General features: G+C 51.1%; 1 protein-coding gene and 1 non-coding gene across 12 annotated transcripts in view; one reads left to right on the forward strand and one right to left on the reverse strand.

Annotated features, from left to right (window-relative positions):
- The window catches only part of Lrrc20 (leucine rich repeat containing 20), a 72,586-nt gene extending 69,995 nt beyond the window's left edge, over window positions 1–2,591 (forward strand). For 9 of the 11 annotated variants that reach the window (XM_004846201.3, XM_021259546.2, XM_087184743.1 and 6 more), the window contains one exon: window positions 190–2,591. In XM_004846201.3, the coding sequence (XP_004846258.1) occupies window positions 190–347 (158 nt within the window). In that variant the 3' untranslated portion in view covers window positions 348–2,591. The remainder of the gene's footprint in view (window positions 1–189) is intronic. The other 2 variants (XM_004846204.3, XM_087184744.1) reach the window with 1 other exon arrangement.
- Window positions 2,592–13,297: 10,706 nt separating this feature from the next.
- LOC147825577 (U6atac minor spliceosomal RNA) lies at window positions 13,298–13,425 on the reverse strand. Its single transcript, XR_015440611.1, has one exon. It is a non-coding gene; the product is annotated as a U6atac minor spliceosomal RNA (small nuclear RNA).
- Between the last annotated feature and the right edge of the window lie 5,028 nt (window positions 13,426–18,453).

The raw sequence follows: 18,453 nt of genomic DNA on the forward strand, positions 1-18,453 counted from the left end.
ATGTCTTCCTCCCGGTGGCTGTAGTACCCTGGGGGCCTCAAACTGCACCCCTGGGGCTGGGCACCAGGAGCTGAGCCCTGGGCCCTGGGCCCTAGAGGGCTGCCCCTGCTCACTGGTACTCCAGGTCTTCTGTTCACCGCCCCTCTGCCCGTGCTCTCTGCCTCTCTCACCTGTCCCCTCTCTCCCCAGCAGATGTGCCTGTGGAGAAGCTGGCCACCATGCCAGCCCTGCGCACTGTCAATCTCCGCCTCAACCCACTGAGCGCCGAGGTGCGTGTCATCGCCCCGCCACTCATCAAGTTTGACCTGGTCACATCCCCAGAGGGTGCACGAGCCCCTCCACCTTAGGCCGTCCTCTTTGTGCCCACCCAGCAAGGGCCAGAGGCCACCGGCCTGACACCCAGGGCCCATGGGAGTCTAAGCTTAGGGAAGTGGGGGATAGGCCAGACATCGTGTGGGGGAGGGTATTGCCGCTGGCCCAGGGCAGCTAGCTTAGAGCCGTAGTGGGCCCTGGACCACCCCGAGATCAGAGGTGAGGCCGTGCTGGCTCTTTACAGACTCTGAGCCTTGTCACTTGGGAAGAGAGGTGGCAGCCCAGAGCCTTTCCTTCTTTGGGCTCCTTGGAGGTTTTACCTCCAAATCATCAGGCACCTTCTGAGCTCTTAGAAGAGCACTGCTGAGCATTTTCTGGGCCCTGTGGGTTCGAGGCCTTGTTTCTAGTGCTCAGAGCCAGTCACTGCCCTAGGAGGAGAAGAAGACAATCCCCATCTATTTATTGCTTCCTGAGAACTGAACTGAAGGAGACCCTTCCCGGGACCTCACCCCCAGCAATATGGGTCTGGGGGCTGTCAGGGGCCTGCACCAGAAGTCCTGGGCATGTGTGGAGAGGGTAGCTCTGCATAGTAGGGCAAGGATGTCTGTAAAGGAGCCGGGACCCAGGGAGAAAACCAGGGCTGCTCCATCTGTCCTCATGGTGAAGAGAACCGTGGGAGCCTCTGAGTGCTCAGCCCTCCCCAGGGAGTGGCCAGCTGTGCCTGCTCATCAACCCCTGAGCCACAGGAGGCTGCCTCAGAGAGAACAAAGCCATTTGGGCCTGTGGCACCAGTCCAAAGTAATTAGATGGCTACCCTCGCCATGGTCTCTGTGTAGCCGAAGGCTGGCAGCCTTGTCATGGGCCTTTGGGGACAGAAGACACTGTGGACCACCGGATTTGTAACCTGCCAGCTCCAAGGCCACCACTGAAGTCCCTGATGACCTAGCTATTTCAAGGCCCCCACCCTGAGTCTAGGGTGTGGCCGGGCAGTAGGGTGACCAACCATTCTGTTTTGCCTGGAACTGGGGGATTTCACGGGATGTCAGACTTCTAGTGCTAAAATTGGGACTGTACCAGGCAGGCAGGGATGGCTGGTCCCCTCCCAGAAGAGTCCTGGGGTTCTTGCTTTCTGGTAAAACCTGCCCTTTGAATCCCTGGTATCTACCTCTCACATCTCATCTGTGGAGTGAGCAACTCAGCGCCCCAGGCCCCACCTGGTCTGTATGGCTGTCTGGGCCTGGGGAGGCCTCCGAGACCATAGGACTTGGGCAGAATGGGGCCACTTCACCGCTCCTGGGTTTAGGCTGTCCAGAGCTCAGAGCAGGAGCCCCATCTCAGCACCCCCCGCTTCCCTTTCCCTCCCTGGTCTCCTGTCTCTTGGCAAGGGGCTGCCAGGTTGGACACTGATTAGTCCTTGTCACTCAGTATTCAGGGTCCCAAGTGAGATCTTGTTCCCTCCAAGGGCTGGTTGGCCAAACTCTGGAGAAAGGGTCTCCAGAGTGAGGCGGTCAGGCAGGATCTTCAGGGATGCTGGACTCAGCCATGGACACCCAGGGCAATGAGACCCTCGAGTGCAGCCCAGGCTGGGCTGGTCTCACTCTGTCTGTACTAGGAGCGGGATTTTTCTTATTGAGGAAGAGCCTGCTTTTGGGGGATGCTTGAAGCCATCGTATGGCTGCAGCCTTGCAAAGGGAAGCATGGTCAGTGGACAAGCAACTGCATCATCATGAGGAGCCTGTTAGAAATACAGCATCTCAGGCCTCGCCCCAGCCTCTTGAGTCAGAACCTGCATCTTAGCAAGGCCCCCAGCTGATCCCCACAAGTACTTCCTACTTTGAGAAGTAAGGACCTAGGTGTGACCTGGGATGTCCTTGGAGTGGAAGGCGAAGGCTCTTAGTTCTCCCTGCTGCCTCCAGGCATCTGAGTCTATCCTCAGCCTCCTCCTAACCCAACCTGAGATACGTTGGCCTCTTCCATCTTTGTAGACTCTGTGTGACACTCCCTGTGAAGGGAGTGACTGAAGTCACTAGGTTATAGGGACTGGGCATTTGAGGCCCTTCAGATCTGCCTCTCTGGTTCACACAAGCTACCTGCATCCTGGGTTTCACCCCAGGTCCCCTGAAAGGGTTGCTGTTGGAAGTTGTTTTCTCCTCTGCTTGGGCAGATTGCCCTTGCCTCTTTGGGGAAGCCTGGGCAGGCAGAGAAGCCCCCAAATCCAGGCTCACAGTGTGAGTGAGCCCCTTAGCTTCAGCCTGCAAATAAAGAATGCATTGGTTTCATCTGCTTGGTTGGTGTTGGATTCATTCTTCACACACAGACCTCCCGGAGCCCGGCTGGCACCAGCACCCCTGCAAAGAGGGTTGACCCTCCTGTGGAAATCACAGGTAAAGGAAACCAGGATGGGGTGATACTCAGAATAGTCACAGGTGGACAAGGCTGCAGCCAAGCAGATCAAAGCATGGCCTGCCGCTGGGCCACTGCAGAACCACCAGGTGTCACCCTGGGGAGGATGAGAGACCCGAGATTCTCAGTTGCCCCTATTGGTGCCAACCATGTCACTCTTGGTAATTCATTCCTTGGGCCCATGGCTCTCAAAGAGCAGTCTCTGGACAGGCAGCATCAGTACCAGCAGGGAGCTGGTCAGAAATGCAGATTCTTAGCTCAGTGGCACTGCACTTGCCTCACAAGCATAAGGTTCTGAGTTCGATCCCCAGTACCGAAAAAAAAAAAAAGAGAAAGAAATGCAGATTCTCAGACTCAACACAAATCTACAGTCAGAAACTCAGAATCAGAATCAGCATGGTTTTGGCTTCAAGGTTAAGCAAGGTTTTGTTTTTTTAAATCTGAGTGTCCAACTTGAGTGTGATTTGAATTGTAGACCAGACACTCAATGATTTTTATTTCACAGGTGCATAGAGGACTAGTGGGTAACAGGCAGTGTCTCTGCATGTTACAGATAAATTTATTCACTTCTCTGTAACATTCCTAGCTAGTTTTGTGATCCCTCTCCAGATTCTATTTCCCATCTGTAAAATGAAGGGGCTGCACTTGGAGTTCCCTGAGGATCACAGCTTTGCAGATTTTGAGGACCATACTTTCACTTGTAACTTTCCCCTGTGGATGAGTCCTCTCTTACTCCAAAGGGCAGAGAGGGCTCTTACCTGCAGAGTTTCTGTCCAGTGTCGGCTCACAGGACATTAGCAGGTCTACCTATTGGTCAGACCCTTCCTGCTGTAGGGAGAACCAGCACAGTTCCTCCTAGGCCAGTGATAGTGAACCTTTTAGAGCTTTCAGAGATACAAACAGCCCACTGCCAGCATGCATGCCATAGGTTTGCCACCATTGTTAGGCTGAGAGGCCATGGGATTTCAGTAGGGTTTTCATGCAGGGAAGCCTGGATTGGGGGTGGGGAAAGATCATTTTCCTTGGGCTTGGTAGCACAGGCCTATAATCTCAGCACTCTGGGAAGCTGAGGCAGGAGGATTGGAAGTTCAAACCCAGCCTGGGTAATTCAGTGACAGACTGAGATCCCGTCTCAAAATATATTTTAAAAAATTGTAAAGTGCAGGGACATAGGGGTATAAACCTTTGGAGCTATTAAGAATTAAATGGCCAGGAATTTAGGTCAGTGGTCCTGCTGCCTGCCTCAAAAGCTCAAGGTCCCAAATTCAGTCCCTGGTACAAAAAAAAAAAAGAATTGAACAGCTGGGGATTTAGCTCAGTGACACTGTGCCTGCCTCGAAAGCACAAGGTCATGAGTTTGATTCCCGATATCAGAAAAAATACCAGTCTGACATTCCTTTGAATGGCTCAGAAAATCTCTGGAATGAACAGTAAGTTATTTGCCATTTTTACCTCCCGGGCAAGTTTCCTGGAAAGTATGATTACATGGAAGAAGAGGGTGGAATAAGAGAGTTAATGTAGACAGTGAGATGTGTGGGGCTACATTTTGATTGTGACTTTCCCCTAGATACTATGTTGGACCCCAAAGCCCTGCTCTGAAGCTAGTCTTTACCTGAAAGGTGTCTGTCCCTTTGAAAAAGCCACCCAGGGGAGTGGGGTACACCTCTTGGCAAAGTCAGTTGGCAGCCACCCTAGAAGGCCTCAGCAGGGCCCTGGGAGAGAGGCCAAGGCCAGAAGGGTGGGCTCAGGGGAAGAGTGAAGTGCAAGGATGTTCGGTGGGAAAGCTTTTGGGCCCATGAGCAGCCATACCATGCTCTGAGTAGTGTCTGGGGGCTGGGCCCAACCCTGAGGAAGGGACAAAGCCACAGGTGCTGGGCAGGTGCTCCTGTGTTTGTCACACTCAGCAGTGCCCCTCCTGACGCCCCCTGAATGGATAAGGAGACAGGCTGGGGGGTTAGCGAGGGCCAAGAAGGAGCAGGGCCGGGTCTTGTTCAGACTGAGTGGCTTTGCTGCTGCAAGTCCAGGGCCTTTATTGTGAAGCCAAGGCCTCGCAGGAGATGGCTTGGATGGGAGAAGTGACCTGTCACTTTCTCCTGTGGACACATTCCTTCTCCATGTTCCTGGGAAAGGTCTCTCTGAGCTTCTACTTTCCTCATTTGTAAAATGGGTGTCAAAGCCAGATATGGTAGCACACACCTGTCATCCCAACACTCTCAGAGGCTTAGGCAGGAAGATGGGAAGTTGGAGCCCTGCCTGGGCAATTACTGACTTAGCAAGACCCTGTCTCAAAAAATAAAAAGAGGGGCCGGGGATTTAGCTCAGTGGTTCCAGCGCCTGCCTGGCAAGAGCAAGGTCCTGAGTTTGATCCCTGGTACCAAACAAAAAAAGGGGGGAGCTAGGGATGTTGCTCAGTGGAAAGATCCTGGGCTGAATCCCCAATATCAGAAAAAGAAGAAAGAAACAAATGAAGAGTGCCAAGATTGTCTATGCCGAATGCCAACACCAAATGCCAGTAGCACACAGTGGAGGTAATGGCAACACCACGTTATGCCGATTTCACACGCCTGAGAGCTTCTCTCATAGCTACTTTCACCTGCTGCATGGTAGGCAAAGCCTTTGGCATCCAGCTTGCCTCTCAGGTCAAGTAGAGCTGTCCCCTACACACCTCTGGACCACATCTGGAGGCTGGCAGGACATCTAGTCCCACGGGGAACAGGAGACTGACAGTGCTCTGCTCCTCCCATCCTCACAGTTCAGGGGTGTATGACTGCTCTGTCTTGGGCTCCAAGGACAGGCAGAGGAGGAGGAGGAGGAGAGGAGGGGGGAGGGGAAGGGGAGGAGGTACTCAGGCATTGGCTGGAGCCCAGCGCAGCTCCACCTGTGTGCAGCCAGATTCACACCAGAAAGGGCACCTGGCACCTTCTTTCCTGTAGCAAGTAGCACCTAAATTAGTCTTTGTGTGACTGCCCTGGTGCACGACTCTGGGGGGTCATTCACAGTGCAGGCCCCACTGGCACCATCTGCAAGGACAGCTGTGAGAATAGGTGCCCTGGAGTTACGCAGGGGTGATCCTGCTTCTCTGGGCTATTTACAAGGGGCCAGTCAGCTGGGGTGGATTCCCAGGGAACCAGGCTCTGGAAGTAGTACTCACCTCTACACCTTAAAGAGTCTCTGTTAGGCCAGGGATTTAGTTCAGTGGCACCGTGCCTGCCTTGCAAGCACAAGGTACTGAGATCGCTCCCAGTACCAGAAAAAAAAAGTCTCTGTTAGTAACCCTCCACGCAGCATGCAGAGGACCCTCCTAGACCCTACTCCATCTACTTCTAGTTCTATCTATTTCTAGTTCTGAATGGTTCTCCATTCTCTTCAGAGCAAAGCAGAGGCCTCACCATGTTGTTCCAGGCCTGGTATCATCTATCCCTGTTGATTCACTGGTCTTACTGCTCCCAGCCCTTTCCTCAACACCCCAGGAGCACTCATGCCTCAGGGCTTTTGTATTTGCCACCCCCATATTCCCAGGACCAATTCCTTTATTTCCTTCAAGTCTTTGCTCAAATGAAGGCCTTCTCTAACCACCCTACTGCACCTCTCCATTGCAGGCCCAGCCTCTTTATCACCCTTAACCTGCTTTATTTTCTCTCCATAGTGCTCACCATCTAATATACTCTGTATGTATTTTATCTGTTCCCTGCCACTAAAATCTGTCTTGGTCCCGCCTGTGCCCCCAGCTCCTGAGCAAGGCCTGGCACATAGTAGGGACACTGTGTACGACTAAAGGCTTGAACAGTTGATAATGACGCACCTAGTGTTTGAGGGCCCCTGCTTTAGAGAACTGCTGTCTGATAGGGCTGCTCCCAGCTCAAGTTCAGGTCCCACATTAAATACCCATGCTTTATACCAGGAGAGTTTGCTTCCATAGGACTGAAAACCAGTAGGGATCATCCTCACTTTGGGCTTCCCAGGCCCTCACAAGCCATGTGATTGTGGCTGGGGCTTTTCCTAAGCTGGGCTCCAGGAGCCAGCCAGTGTGTGTGGCCTGAGGAAGGATAAGCTGTCTTCCCACACCATGCTCTGGCCTTGCTGCCTGTAATCCTGCCATTATGAAATCCCTGTTTTTGAACAAGCATTGTCCTTTTCCTGTGATCTTATTTCAGCCCCTGTCAGGATTTAGAAGGGGATTCCTAAAACAAAGTTGAGATTGCAGCTACACTAGGCCCTTGCTATTCAAGTGTGATTCTCAGATGACCAGAATCACAGCACTGGGAGTACGATAGAAATGTAGAGTCTGGGGCTGGGGGGGGGGGGTGGCTGCTCAGTGCTAAGCACACATTCAGCATGTGGGAGGTCCTGGGTTCTATCCCCAGCACCCCCCAAAACATTAGAATCTAGGTTTCTCCCCAGAATTTGTCCTTTAACAAGATCTGCCTGTGATTCTTGGGTGTAAATGTCCTAGCAGGCAACAACTTTGGACTTTTCTACTGAACACAGACCCTCAAGTTGACATGTAACTTCACAGAGTCTGTGCCCTTAATTAACAGTGATGAACAATATTACGATGTACACTGTCACTGTACCCGTTGTGACCCCAATGTCACAGGCAGGGTTGTTGAGCTGTGCTTCTTGCATGCAGGTATGAGCTGGACTCTTTTTTTTGGTGCCAGGGATTGAACTCAGGTCCTTCCGCTTGCAAGGCAGGCAGCGGAACCACTGAGCTAAATCCCCAGCCCAATGGACTGTTTTCTAGGTTTAGGATAATATTTTCTACAACGGATTCCTCCAGGATGGTGGCTTTTGAGTGTTACCATCCCAGAGACCAATTTTATTAGCTGCTCTGTGTCTGTTAGGAAAAGGGCTAGAGGGCCAGGGAGTTACCTCCATGGTTTCACTGCCTGCTGTGCAAGCACAAGGACCAGAGTTTGATCCCTGGTACCAAAAAAAAAGAAAAAGAAAAAGAAAAAGGGCTAGAGTTCCCCAAAGCTTGAAGAGAAGGGAAAGAACCAGAGGTGCAAAAAAAGGAGAAGAGGTGAAAAGCAGCTAACTGAAAAATAAATACTAGCAGCAAATAAATAAATAAATAAATATTAGCAGCTCACTGTGCATCTGTGACTAGGAGAAGTACTCTCTGCTTACTGTCTCATTTAATCCCCACTGCCACAGGGGAGGTGGCTGCTTTTTGTGTATCCATTGCATAGAAGAGACAGGTGTGGAGAAGGTGGAGTACCTGGCCTAGGTCAGACTTGAGCAGAGGAGGCCAGGTTGGAAGGTAACTGGCTTTCAAACCTAGGTCTTTTGACCAAAGTCCAAGTTTCTTAGAATCAGTGTGCAGAGCCCAGGCAATGGCTTACAGAAGGCTCCCCCTAAACTGGAGGAGGCCTCTGGGCTGCCCTAGACCTCCCAGAGAGCTGCCACCTTATCCCCGGTGGCTCTGCCACCATCCCTAGAGATGTTTATCCTGACAGGTGGCCCGAGTCCTCCTTGACCTATTGCCCAACTCCAAAGCTTTCACTATCTCTGCCTAGACAGAGAATTGGACTTCTTGAGGTGTCTCAAGTTCTTGGTCAGAAAGATTCTATACACCTGGACTCTCCAGAGGACAAGGTAAACTGACAGATACAAAAGCTCTTCTGGCCCAAACTTCTCCCACTTTATCGATGGAAACACTGAGTTGGGGAGGAAGTGTTTCAGAATGTTCTAGAATGTTCCAAGAGCAAGTAGGTGACTCACCCAAATATGTGCAGTCAGTGGCCTAGACAAATGCTCGGGTTTCCTGGCTCCCTGTGCTGGGTTCTTTCCGTGTCTCCGTGTTTGGGAGCTCACTTGGCATATCTGGCCTCTTTTCCAAGGCTGCTGTGGCTGCTGCTCTGTGACTATGGGAATAAGCCATTAGAGACCTTGTCACTTATAAATGCAGATAACGGCAGTTACTCACATCCTTGGGAAGAGCTCGTAATAAGCATTTTTAAACATTTTGAAGGAAATTTTCTTTAGAGGCTGGTTTAGGAGAGGGAGGGGTGCTTCCTGGTTCCCAACTCTCCCGTACATCTCAGAACACATCTCCAACTCTGCTTACAGAGAAGTGGCTGTGTGAGGCTAGTGCAGGCCTGTGGGTTGCGTCAACATCTGGCAAGGACTTGCGTCCAGAAAAGATGCTAGGATGGGGCTGTCAAAATACCTGACATACACAACTCAAGGAGGAAGGCTTTATTTTGGCTCATGGTTTCAGTCCATGGTTGGTTGGTGCCAAGACAGAAACATCATGGGAGAAGGGCAAGGCAGAGGAAAGCTGCGCAACTTACAGAGGCTGGAAGCAGAGACAGTGACAGGAAGAAAGTCAGAGGGAGAGGAGGGGCCTAGGGACAAGAGTATACTCCTCCAGGTCACACCCCCAGTGACCCACTTCTCCAACCTGGCCCACCCACCTCCTAACAGCACATTCAGCCCCGAACTCATCAATGGATGAGTCTATCTGAGTATAGCGGCCCCCTGATCCAGTCTTCCAAAAAGCCCTAGCTCTGAACACATGAGCTTTTTGGGGAACATTTTAGATGAAACCATAGCAGTCACATTGCAGTGAATGAGATAGGGTCTCCACTCTTGAAGGCCGCTGTGGACTGAATGCTTGTGTGCCTGCAAACTTGTCTTGTTGAAGTCCTAACCACTCCCATGTAACTGTATTTGAGGATGGGACCCACAGGAAACACTTAAACAAGATCTTAAGGGTTGGGTCCTGATCCCCTAGGAGTAGTGTCTTTATAAAGACACCAGAGAGCTCACTCTCTCGGGCCCGCACACCCAGGAAAGGCCATGGCTGCATACAGGAGGAAGATAGCATCTGCAAGCCAGGAAAAGGGCCTGCAGCAGAAACCAAACAGCCTGAAATCTGTATCTTGGACTACACAGCTTCTGGAGTGTGGCAAAAAATACCTTTCTACCCTTACACCACCCAGCCTAATGATATTTTGTTATAGCAGCCTGAAGAGACTAACACCAAGAGAGAGGGTCATAGACCAGCTCTGGAAGCAGCCACTGGTACAGAAATATTGCTGGAATATCACAGACAGTGTTTCTCAAACTCTGCTGCACACTGGGAAGCCCCTAGGGGTGCTTACACACTGCTGATCCAGTCCCAAACTTTTTGATTTAATTTGTATGGGGGTGTGACCTGAGCATGGGGAAGACCTGGGTTAAAAAAAAAATCTCCCTGGTTTTTCTAAAGTGCAGCGAAGTTTGGGAACCACTGGGCTAAAGCCGTTCTAGGGATCCAGGAGCAGAGAGCAGAGGTTAGGACAGGGGGCAGGGATGGGCAGGTGAGAGGGGTGGACAGGAGGACCTGGGCAGGGGGCACAGCACATGCACAGGAAGGGGACCGTGCACTGCTCAGCAAGGAACATGTCTGGTGACAGAGGGAGGAGCAGGAGTAGAGGTGATGCAAGGAACAGGACTGGTAACGAGAGGCATGGGGCATGTGGAGGTGGCACATGGAAGCCCGAAGAGGAATGACAGCCGGAAGAGGCAGGAGGACATTGGCTTTGGAAAGATCACTGGGGACAGTGAGGTGAGTGGCCCACGGGTAAGGTGACCATTCACACGCTTGCTCTCTCATTCATGTCTCCCACAGGTGGCCATGAGCTCTATGAGGCCAGGACCCTTGCAAAAGGAGGAGGCCAAGAAGGGCTTCACCAGTCATTCCCTGCCTTGTCCAAGTGCTAGCATCACCTGGGGAGTTTCACAAAAACACTGCTGCCAGGCTCTGTCCACCAGTGCTGGAGACAACTTGACTGGGTGGATTCCATTGGATCAAGTGAGATTCAATCCGTCTGCATGAGAATCTCAGCCCTGCTAGTGATTTTCAAAAGGGAAAAAATCTCTGGCCCCAGGTAAAGGAAGGAATGGCTCATTCACTTTCTTGCCTGGAAGCTGAGATCGTTATTCACAGGGCAAAAATCTAGGATGTTGTCTGGTGGGTGTCTGACCAGGAGATGGCAGGACAGTTGTTTTGCCAGTCCAGCTCAGGGGACCATTAATTGAGCATCTACTATGTTCTGGACAGAAACTTTGACAATGCCACCTTTTCTCCCTCAAAACCATTTTACACATGCAGAAAGGGAGAGGAGACTGGTGCAGGTAAGAAATCGCTCAAGGGTGCACATCTGGGGATTGTCGGGGCTGGCTAATTCCAAAGCCGGTAGTCACCTGCCAGACATCCTTTCCCACTCTCCTGGGGGCTCTCAGAGCCCATGGGACTCCCCTAACCCTCCTGTGTGTTACCTCTCCTTCTCTTCCCAGAGGGCCCAGCATGCCGGACACCAGACTAGGAGCCCGGGTAAAGAGTGAGGGCCGAGGCTGGGCTGTAGGGCCCCGGAGAGGGAGTTTCTGGGCGTGGCCGCTGGGGCTGCAGCGGGCGGCGGGGCGTGTCTGTACTTTGGAGGGGAGCTGGGTCCATACCGAGCGAGTTCAGGGGGGAGCGGGCCGGGGCGCCCTCGCTCGGCTGGCACAGGTGTGTTGGGTGCCATGGTGACAGCGCCGCTCGAGCCCCCTCCTTCCCTTGGCCACGGAGCCAGGCGTGGGGCTGCGGGCGGGTGACAGAGTCCGGCAGGCAGCGGCGCAGTGCTCCAGCTCGAGCCCCAGCCTCAGAGAGCCGGAGGGTCAGGGGCTGGGGCCTGCGAGCGCCCCCTGCCCGCCTCCGCCGGGCCCGACCCGCGGAGCTCATTGCCAGGGGCGCAAGGTTGGGCACCCCGGCCCACCCGAGGGTGCCTGCAGCCTCCCTCCATCGGAGACTGTCACGGAGCGGGCAGGAGCGGGCAGAATGGAGGGTGAGTGACCCCGGCCAAGGTGGAAGGTGGCCAGGATACTGACTGGGGACTGACTGGGGCCAAGGGGGAGGAGAGGGGTTGGGGTGGGGGCCGGATGGACCGTGGCTGGCAAGAACCAGAAACTGTGGCACTCCCTGTGTGTGACAGAGACAGAACAGACAGGGGGAGACGCCCTAGGGTCCTCTGTGTCCCTAGTGTATGTGTGTGAGAGAGTCAGACTTGGGGGTGTCCATGTTGTGTGTGTGTGTGTGTGTGTGTGTGTGTGTGTACACAGGCACACGCGTGCACATGGTCACTTACCCCTGAGCAGGAACTGACACTGACTTAGCTGCTGGTGGGGTGGGGGCAGCAGGGGAGCTGGAATTCTAGAGGAGACAACCTCCGGGCAGAGAGGATTCTCTCCCTGGGCAAAAGGAAGGCAGGATGGCCCTACTTTCCAGAACCCAAGGCACAGGCTGTGTGCTCCAGCCTAACCAGATGGGCCTCGGATCTCTCTCGAAGCCTGCAAGGGAACTGTATGTAAAAAGGCTAAGAAACTGGAAGACTGAGAACTGGTCCGCAGGTTTGCTGGGTGTTTCTGAGCTTGTGCATAAACCTTTCTGTGCCACGTTATCTATCTGTTGAATGGAGAAGCTTGCATTCAACTGGCTTCACGAGGTGTATGGGGCCTAAAGTGAGAAAAGCTGTGTTGGACAAATTCATGCCGTAAGAGGAGGCCGTTATGAGAGGCAATAAAACCCTGAAATTCCAATAAGTTATTGCAGATGCTGTCAAGAATGAAAAGGAGATGTTATGGAGGCTGCACTTGTAGCTTTCCCGTGAGCAAGGGTTTGAAAGCACAGACAACAAGAGAGACAAGGAGGCATTCGTGATCCAGTATGCAGCTGGAAGATTGGCAGGATCTGTAAGAATAGCAAAGTGCTGGGGCCCTGGTGATCAGAAGCTGGGGAGATTGGCAAAGACAGAGCAAAGAGCCTTCGGAGTAATAACAACAAGAAAGAGTCTGCTCACAGCTTGGGGCTTGAAGGCAGGCAGAACAGAACACAGGCAATTTTACTTGAAATTGGGAGGTAAAGAGCATAAGGAGGAAATTGAAACCCAATACACACAGTGCTAGCAAGAGGCTCCAGGCCACCTCTAATGAACTCACCCCTCAAGGCCCCAACATCTGACATCCAGGGATCTGGAGCATTCACAGACATAATCATCGCCTTAGAGGAATTTATGCAGAATGAAGGAAGTTCTAGAAAACTGGAGCTGGCCAAATATCCTGTTTTTCAAAGAGCAGGGGGTTCTTTATTGAGGATCAAACCCAGGGCTTTGACCATGCTAGGCAAGTGCTCTACCACTGAGTTGTACCCTCACGACCCGACCTTTTAAAAATTTTATTTTGAGATAGGTTCTGCCTAAGTTACCCAGGCTGGTCTCTAATTTGTGATCCTCCTGCCTCAGCTTCCTGAGTAGCTGGAATTACAAATGTACCCCACCACACCTGGCTAAAAAATTTTTAATTGTCTAAAAAGAATTACATTGGGCTGGGCTATAGTCTGAGCACTCAGGAGGCTGAGGCAGGAGGATAAGAGGATCTCTTTGAGGAGTTCAAGGCTTGCCTGGGCTACATCATGAGCTCAAGGCCAGCCTCAACTGCATGGTGAGACCATGTCTCAAAAAAAAAACCAGAATAAGAAAAAGATTTATATTGACCTCTATTAAAATTCTAGAGGAAACTGAAGAACACATAGTGAATACTTAGAGGACAACAACTCCAGGCTCACATGGTGTTTAGATGCTTCTAAGAAAGTGACAGTGCCTGAACTGTATGCTTATTTGTCAGGCCTGAGGGCCTCTGCCATCTTTGTCAAGGAGGGTGCTAACCTTCTCTCCTTTCATACAACACCAGAATTTTATTGATGGGAAAATGTGTTCACTGCCCGCAGTTAACAGACTGTTATGAGTTCGCATTATGAATGTATTATGTTAGTAACAAAAAAGCAGGTTTTAGAACACATGTACCATGATGCCCTTTATGCAAAGTTCTATAGCCTTACTATTGGAGATATATAGGTGTGAAGAGATAGTGACGTGTTCATTTGGACTCCCCTGCTTCTGAACCCTCCTCCTAAGACAAGGACTTGGATTTAGGAAGCAATGCAGGGAAGCAGAAGTGCGTTAGTGAGGGGAGGGAGTTAAGGAGGGGGAGAAAAGCAAAAATAGGCCTATCAGTGAACTAGTTTTAGCTGTGGGCAGTTGGGGGTTCCATCCCCTGGGGATGGAAAAATGCAGAAAGCAGCAGTGATTTGTCCCATAGGAGAGGTGTACAGCCCCCCCCCCAACTGATTGAGGAATACTCTGATCCTGCAATTGGGAGTTATTCCTGTTTGTGGCATCAGAGAAGGCAAAGCAGGGAGATCCCTGGGCCCTGGCTCCCTGGGGCATCAGTGGAGTAAGAAGCTGTTCATCCCCACTGAAGTCTTGGGGCCAAGGGGAGGTGACGCAAAACATCAAAAACACATAGAGGCCAGGTGTGGTGGCACACGCCTATAATCCTACCTCTCAGGAAGCTGAGACAGAAGGATTGCCATGAGTTTGAGGCCAGCCTGGGGTACATTGGAAGTTCAAGACCAGCCTAAACTGGTGAGACCCGGTCTCAACAAAACAAAACAAAAACCGTAGGGATTGGCCACATGGGTTATACTAAGTGTGAGATTTCCAAGATGCTCATTCTCTCCTTTGTGGTACTCAGAATTGTTTTATAATACTTGTAAGCATGTCTTTTTTAATAAAAACAAAAATGTTTTCAGGGCTGAAAATATAGCTCAGTGGCAGAATGCAATCCCCAGCATTGGGGAAAAAAAAAGGAGTGCTTACTAGGAATCTGTGTAAGTGCTCCCTAGAAACAAATCAGGCTAAACTTGCCAAAATTCATCTTTTGGAGCATCTGAGAGAGAAGTAAGATGAATGATAGTGATTCAGCAGGATGCTGACAAGATTTATCCTGAAACCCTGTGGACTGATAGAGACCCATGGGGACGATGCTGGAGCTCCAGCTGACAAAGGGAGTTTCATTTAAGTCTTGATAGTAGTCTCAGGGTTACTAATAGGGAATATAAGAGGTATGCTTATCAAATCTGCACCTAGGAGCCACCACATCTGCAATGGATTCAAGATTTATTTGAACATCTTGCCTAGAATGCAGGATTAAAACCAAGATAAGGACTTGCAAGTGGACATGAAATGTAAAGTTCTGAATTTAGGTCCCAAAACTCAATGGCACACATGTAAGACAGGAAAAGCTGGCTTCTATTCTGGAGGGAAATTGTCGGGGTACGAATCAAAGTGGGCTGACAATGAGATGGGCCTGGTGTGCCTCTCCCTGGAGACCCGGGATGTTAGGGTAAGGAAGAAGCCAGGAGAGGGACACAGTGCTCGGTGCTCTCACTTGTTCTGTGTGGCTCCAGGAAGTAAAAGCAGGACCAGAGTGTCCAAGTCGCAGTAAGACGATTCAAGTCTCCATCAGGAAGAACTATATCCATCACTCAGAGCTGGCCTAGAACCTGTCTCTCCACTAGTTCCCATTATTCAGCTTGGGCCACAGGGACCCACAAGTCTGATTACTACCTGGAGGGTGTAGAGGGGGTTTTCTTGGGTAGCTGGACCAGAAATATGACCTGGGGGGGGGTCTCTGGGGGTCCAGAAGCCTCTTCCCAACCCCCAAGACAGACAGGGCCTTCTACCGAGCTGCTGGGTCCGGCTGGCCAGTAACACCCATCCACCTTCTCCACTGGGCTCCGACTGTGGTTCTGCTAGAGGAAAGTCAGCAGGACAACAGGTCAGACCCACTCCCCAGTCCCATGTCAGTCTGGCCCCAGTGTAGTGGCTTCCTGGGAGGCCCTGGTGACCTCCTCAGCCTGGGAGTGCTGTGGCAGAGAGAGGCCCAGAGTTTGGGAGGCCAGACGCCCACACTGGCTGGAGGTAGACATACCTGTGGGGAGGTGGCCCTTGCAGGGGAAGGAAGTGACTGAGAGGAGAGAAGCACAGCACAGTACACAGGAGCATCTTGGAGGCCCGTGTGGAAAGGTTCTGCTTTTCCACAGAAATGTGGCTGCCAGAGTCACTGTGCCCTGTCCTTTTCCACAAGGCCCTCACTCCAGAGCTGTCCATCCAGCCCAGGGGGTGGGCAGGGAGACAGCAGCATTCCCATTTGGCAGATGACAAAACTGAAGCCCCACAAGTACAGCATGCCCTGGCTTTATCTATAGTAGGTCTGCTGGCTCTTGCGGCATAGATGAGCCAGATTCTGGGGATACTCTGGGCCCCACCCTCTGTGGAGTCCAGCTATGAAGATCTGCACCTTCCTGTTCAGCTATGGACAGTGGGAGGGAAGTCAGCTGCTGCTAGGGAAACAGAGGCCAAGGGGTGCAGCTTGAGTTCTCAATGGGGCCATAGTCTATTGTTGGCCATCTATCCTGCTTCTCAGGAGAGTCGAGGAGCCATTTAAAATAAACATTTCTGCTCAGTCACCTCGTGGCCCATTCTACTGCAAAGATTCCAGGCTCAGACCCCAGAGAAGCCTGTGTAAGCAGCTGCTCAACCCTGATTTTACAAATGAGGATCCAAGGCATGGTGCATGGCACCGATAACGTGACTAATTTCTACCAGTTCTGCTCATGATGCAAACATAAAAGAATTAAATTCAGCCTCTTCTCCAAAGCTTTTTGCTGCGCTTTCATTAGTAACTGAAATTGCATCAAGATCTTCGCATTTTCTGATTTAAGGTTTGACTCCTTTTGAAATGCAAATGCCAAAAGAGATGGTGCACTGTGAGCCGTTATGACTCATTTCCTCATCCATGTGAACTCTTCATCAAACTCTTTTCTAAACAAGATCTTGAGAAGATGGGGGGAGAAAGAAGATTAAGTAACTTGAGACAGGGACCCTGAGACTCTGGGTGGTGCTGCTCAGTTGAGAAGTATTGGGTGGAGGAAGAATGGATCCCAAAGAGGTTAAGCATCCTCTTTCTGTACTGCTCAGAGGAGCCCAGAGGAACTGTGTTTCTGTCTCTGGCCACTGTATTCCTCCTTCTCCAGGCAAGGTTTTAGATGATGTTTGCAGTATTCCTAGTGTCAACTTCATAGCAGGAGTCTCAGGAGATCTTCACAGGGGAGCTAATGGTACCTGAGAGGGTGTAAAATGGTGGGAAACAGCAGAGGGAGAGCAAGGGCAACTCAGGCCAGGTCTCCTACTTTACTGGATGCATCCTGAATCCTGGAGTCCAGCAAAAGCAGGAATGTATGCTGTATTCTGAGTGCAAGTTTCTTTGTCTTTGAGCTGTGGTTTTCCTGAGAATGGAAAATAATTCTCTCTTTGTCAAAGATAGTTTGATGCTGTATAAAATATATTTCAACAGTAATGAAAACAATATATAGCAAAAGCTATTTAATACAGGTAAAGCTGTATCAGGGGGAAATTCATAGCCTTCAGACCCCACATTAATTGCCAACATTCATTGGTTATCTAATGGTTCTTGCCACATGCCAGAGAGTAGGTAACCTTTGGAGCTGCATTAGACATGACTTCTGCCCCTAAGGCATGTTCAGATTAGTGGAAGGGGGAAAAAATCCTCTGTATACCTAGGTAAAGTAGGAAGTGAAATGTGGCCAGTGCTGCAGGTGGATTGACCAGGCAGACTCTGGGAAAGCAGACAGCCATAGAAACCAGAAAGGGAACTCTGGAACATACGTTTGGCCTGCCAAGAGCAAAGGAGAAGACAACCCTTGATTCCCTGTCATTTCTCCTTCCCTACCCTTTAAGTCTCTTCTATCCCTACTTGCTCATACTTACCAAGAAGGAACCAGGCTTGCAAAATCCATGTTGCATTGTGAGACCTACCCGAGGATGGGCTTTGCCTCGGGCTGCAGGAAGAGGGCAGTAGGAGGTCACAGGTCTCAGGAAACCTCCTTCCTTGTGGATCCTCCTGCTCATCTGCCTTTTGCTCTCCTGAGCAGTCCCAACACAGGCCTGGCACAGGCTCGCTTGTTTGGGTGCACACCCAAAGGAACAGGCTCATTACTGTGTCCCTTCAGTTCCCAGGCTGCCTGGCAGATAGCCCATAGGTCTCTGAGGCCCTCTATAATTTACTCTAATGACTCTCTGGGTCTGTAACAAGCCCATGGATTGGAGGAGGGGCGAGAAGCCTGGGCCATCCTCATTTGAGAGGTAGAGAGGATGAAATGATCTCCCCAGTTCACATATGAGTACAAAGGGGTGGCACGGGGGATTAGTGACCCCATCATCAGTCCTGGAGCCATATCAAGCTCAATTTACCTCTGTGTCAGAACTGTACAGTCACTGGCCTCTCAACCACCTTATAACCAGTGAGTGACCATCTTGGCCAACTCTCAGTGCCATGGTTTCTGGTTCTTAGTTCAGTGTCCTTGCACCTTTGCAGCAACACTGCCTCCGTGGAAGGTCACATAGCCTGTTCATTATTCTTTTTTTTTTTTTTGGTACCAGGGATCGAACTCAGGACCTTGCGCTTTCGAGGCGGGCGCCAGAACCACTGAGCTAAATCCCTGGCCCTACATAGCCTGTTAAGAGGCAGTGGGGCTGGGGATTTAGCTCAGTGGTTCTGACGCCTGCCCTGCAAGTGCGAGTTTGATCCCCAGAACCCAAAAAAAAGTTATTGAGACTAGAGGCAATGGGGAGCAGGGCAAACATCTCATCTGGGGAGCAGGAGCTTCAGGGGTCTGTGGTGCTATTCCTGCCCAACTTTATGCCTTCTACCATGCTTGGGGTTCTGAATCTGGACTCTGTCAACCCCTTGGAGGTCCAGGGTGATTTGCTTGAATCCCTTGCATTAGCCAAGACACTGGGATTACAGCAACAGAAGCTGTGCGGGCTGACTTAATCAACAATGGGACTCCAC

This window comes from Heterocephalus glaber, unplaced genomic scaffold (genome assembly GCF_053883595.1).
Source record: "Heterocephalus glaber isolate CG9 unplaced genomic scaffold, H.glaber_assembly_v1.0 deba00001497, whole genome shotgun sequence".
NCBI classification, from domain to species: Eukaryota; Metazoa; Chordata; class Mammalia; order Rodentia; family Bathyergidae; genus Heterocephalus; species Heterocephalus glaber.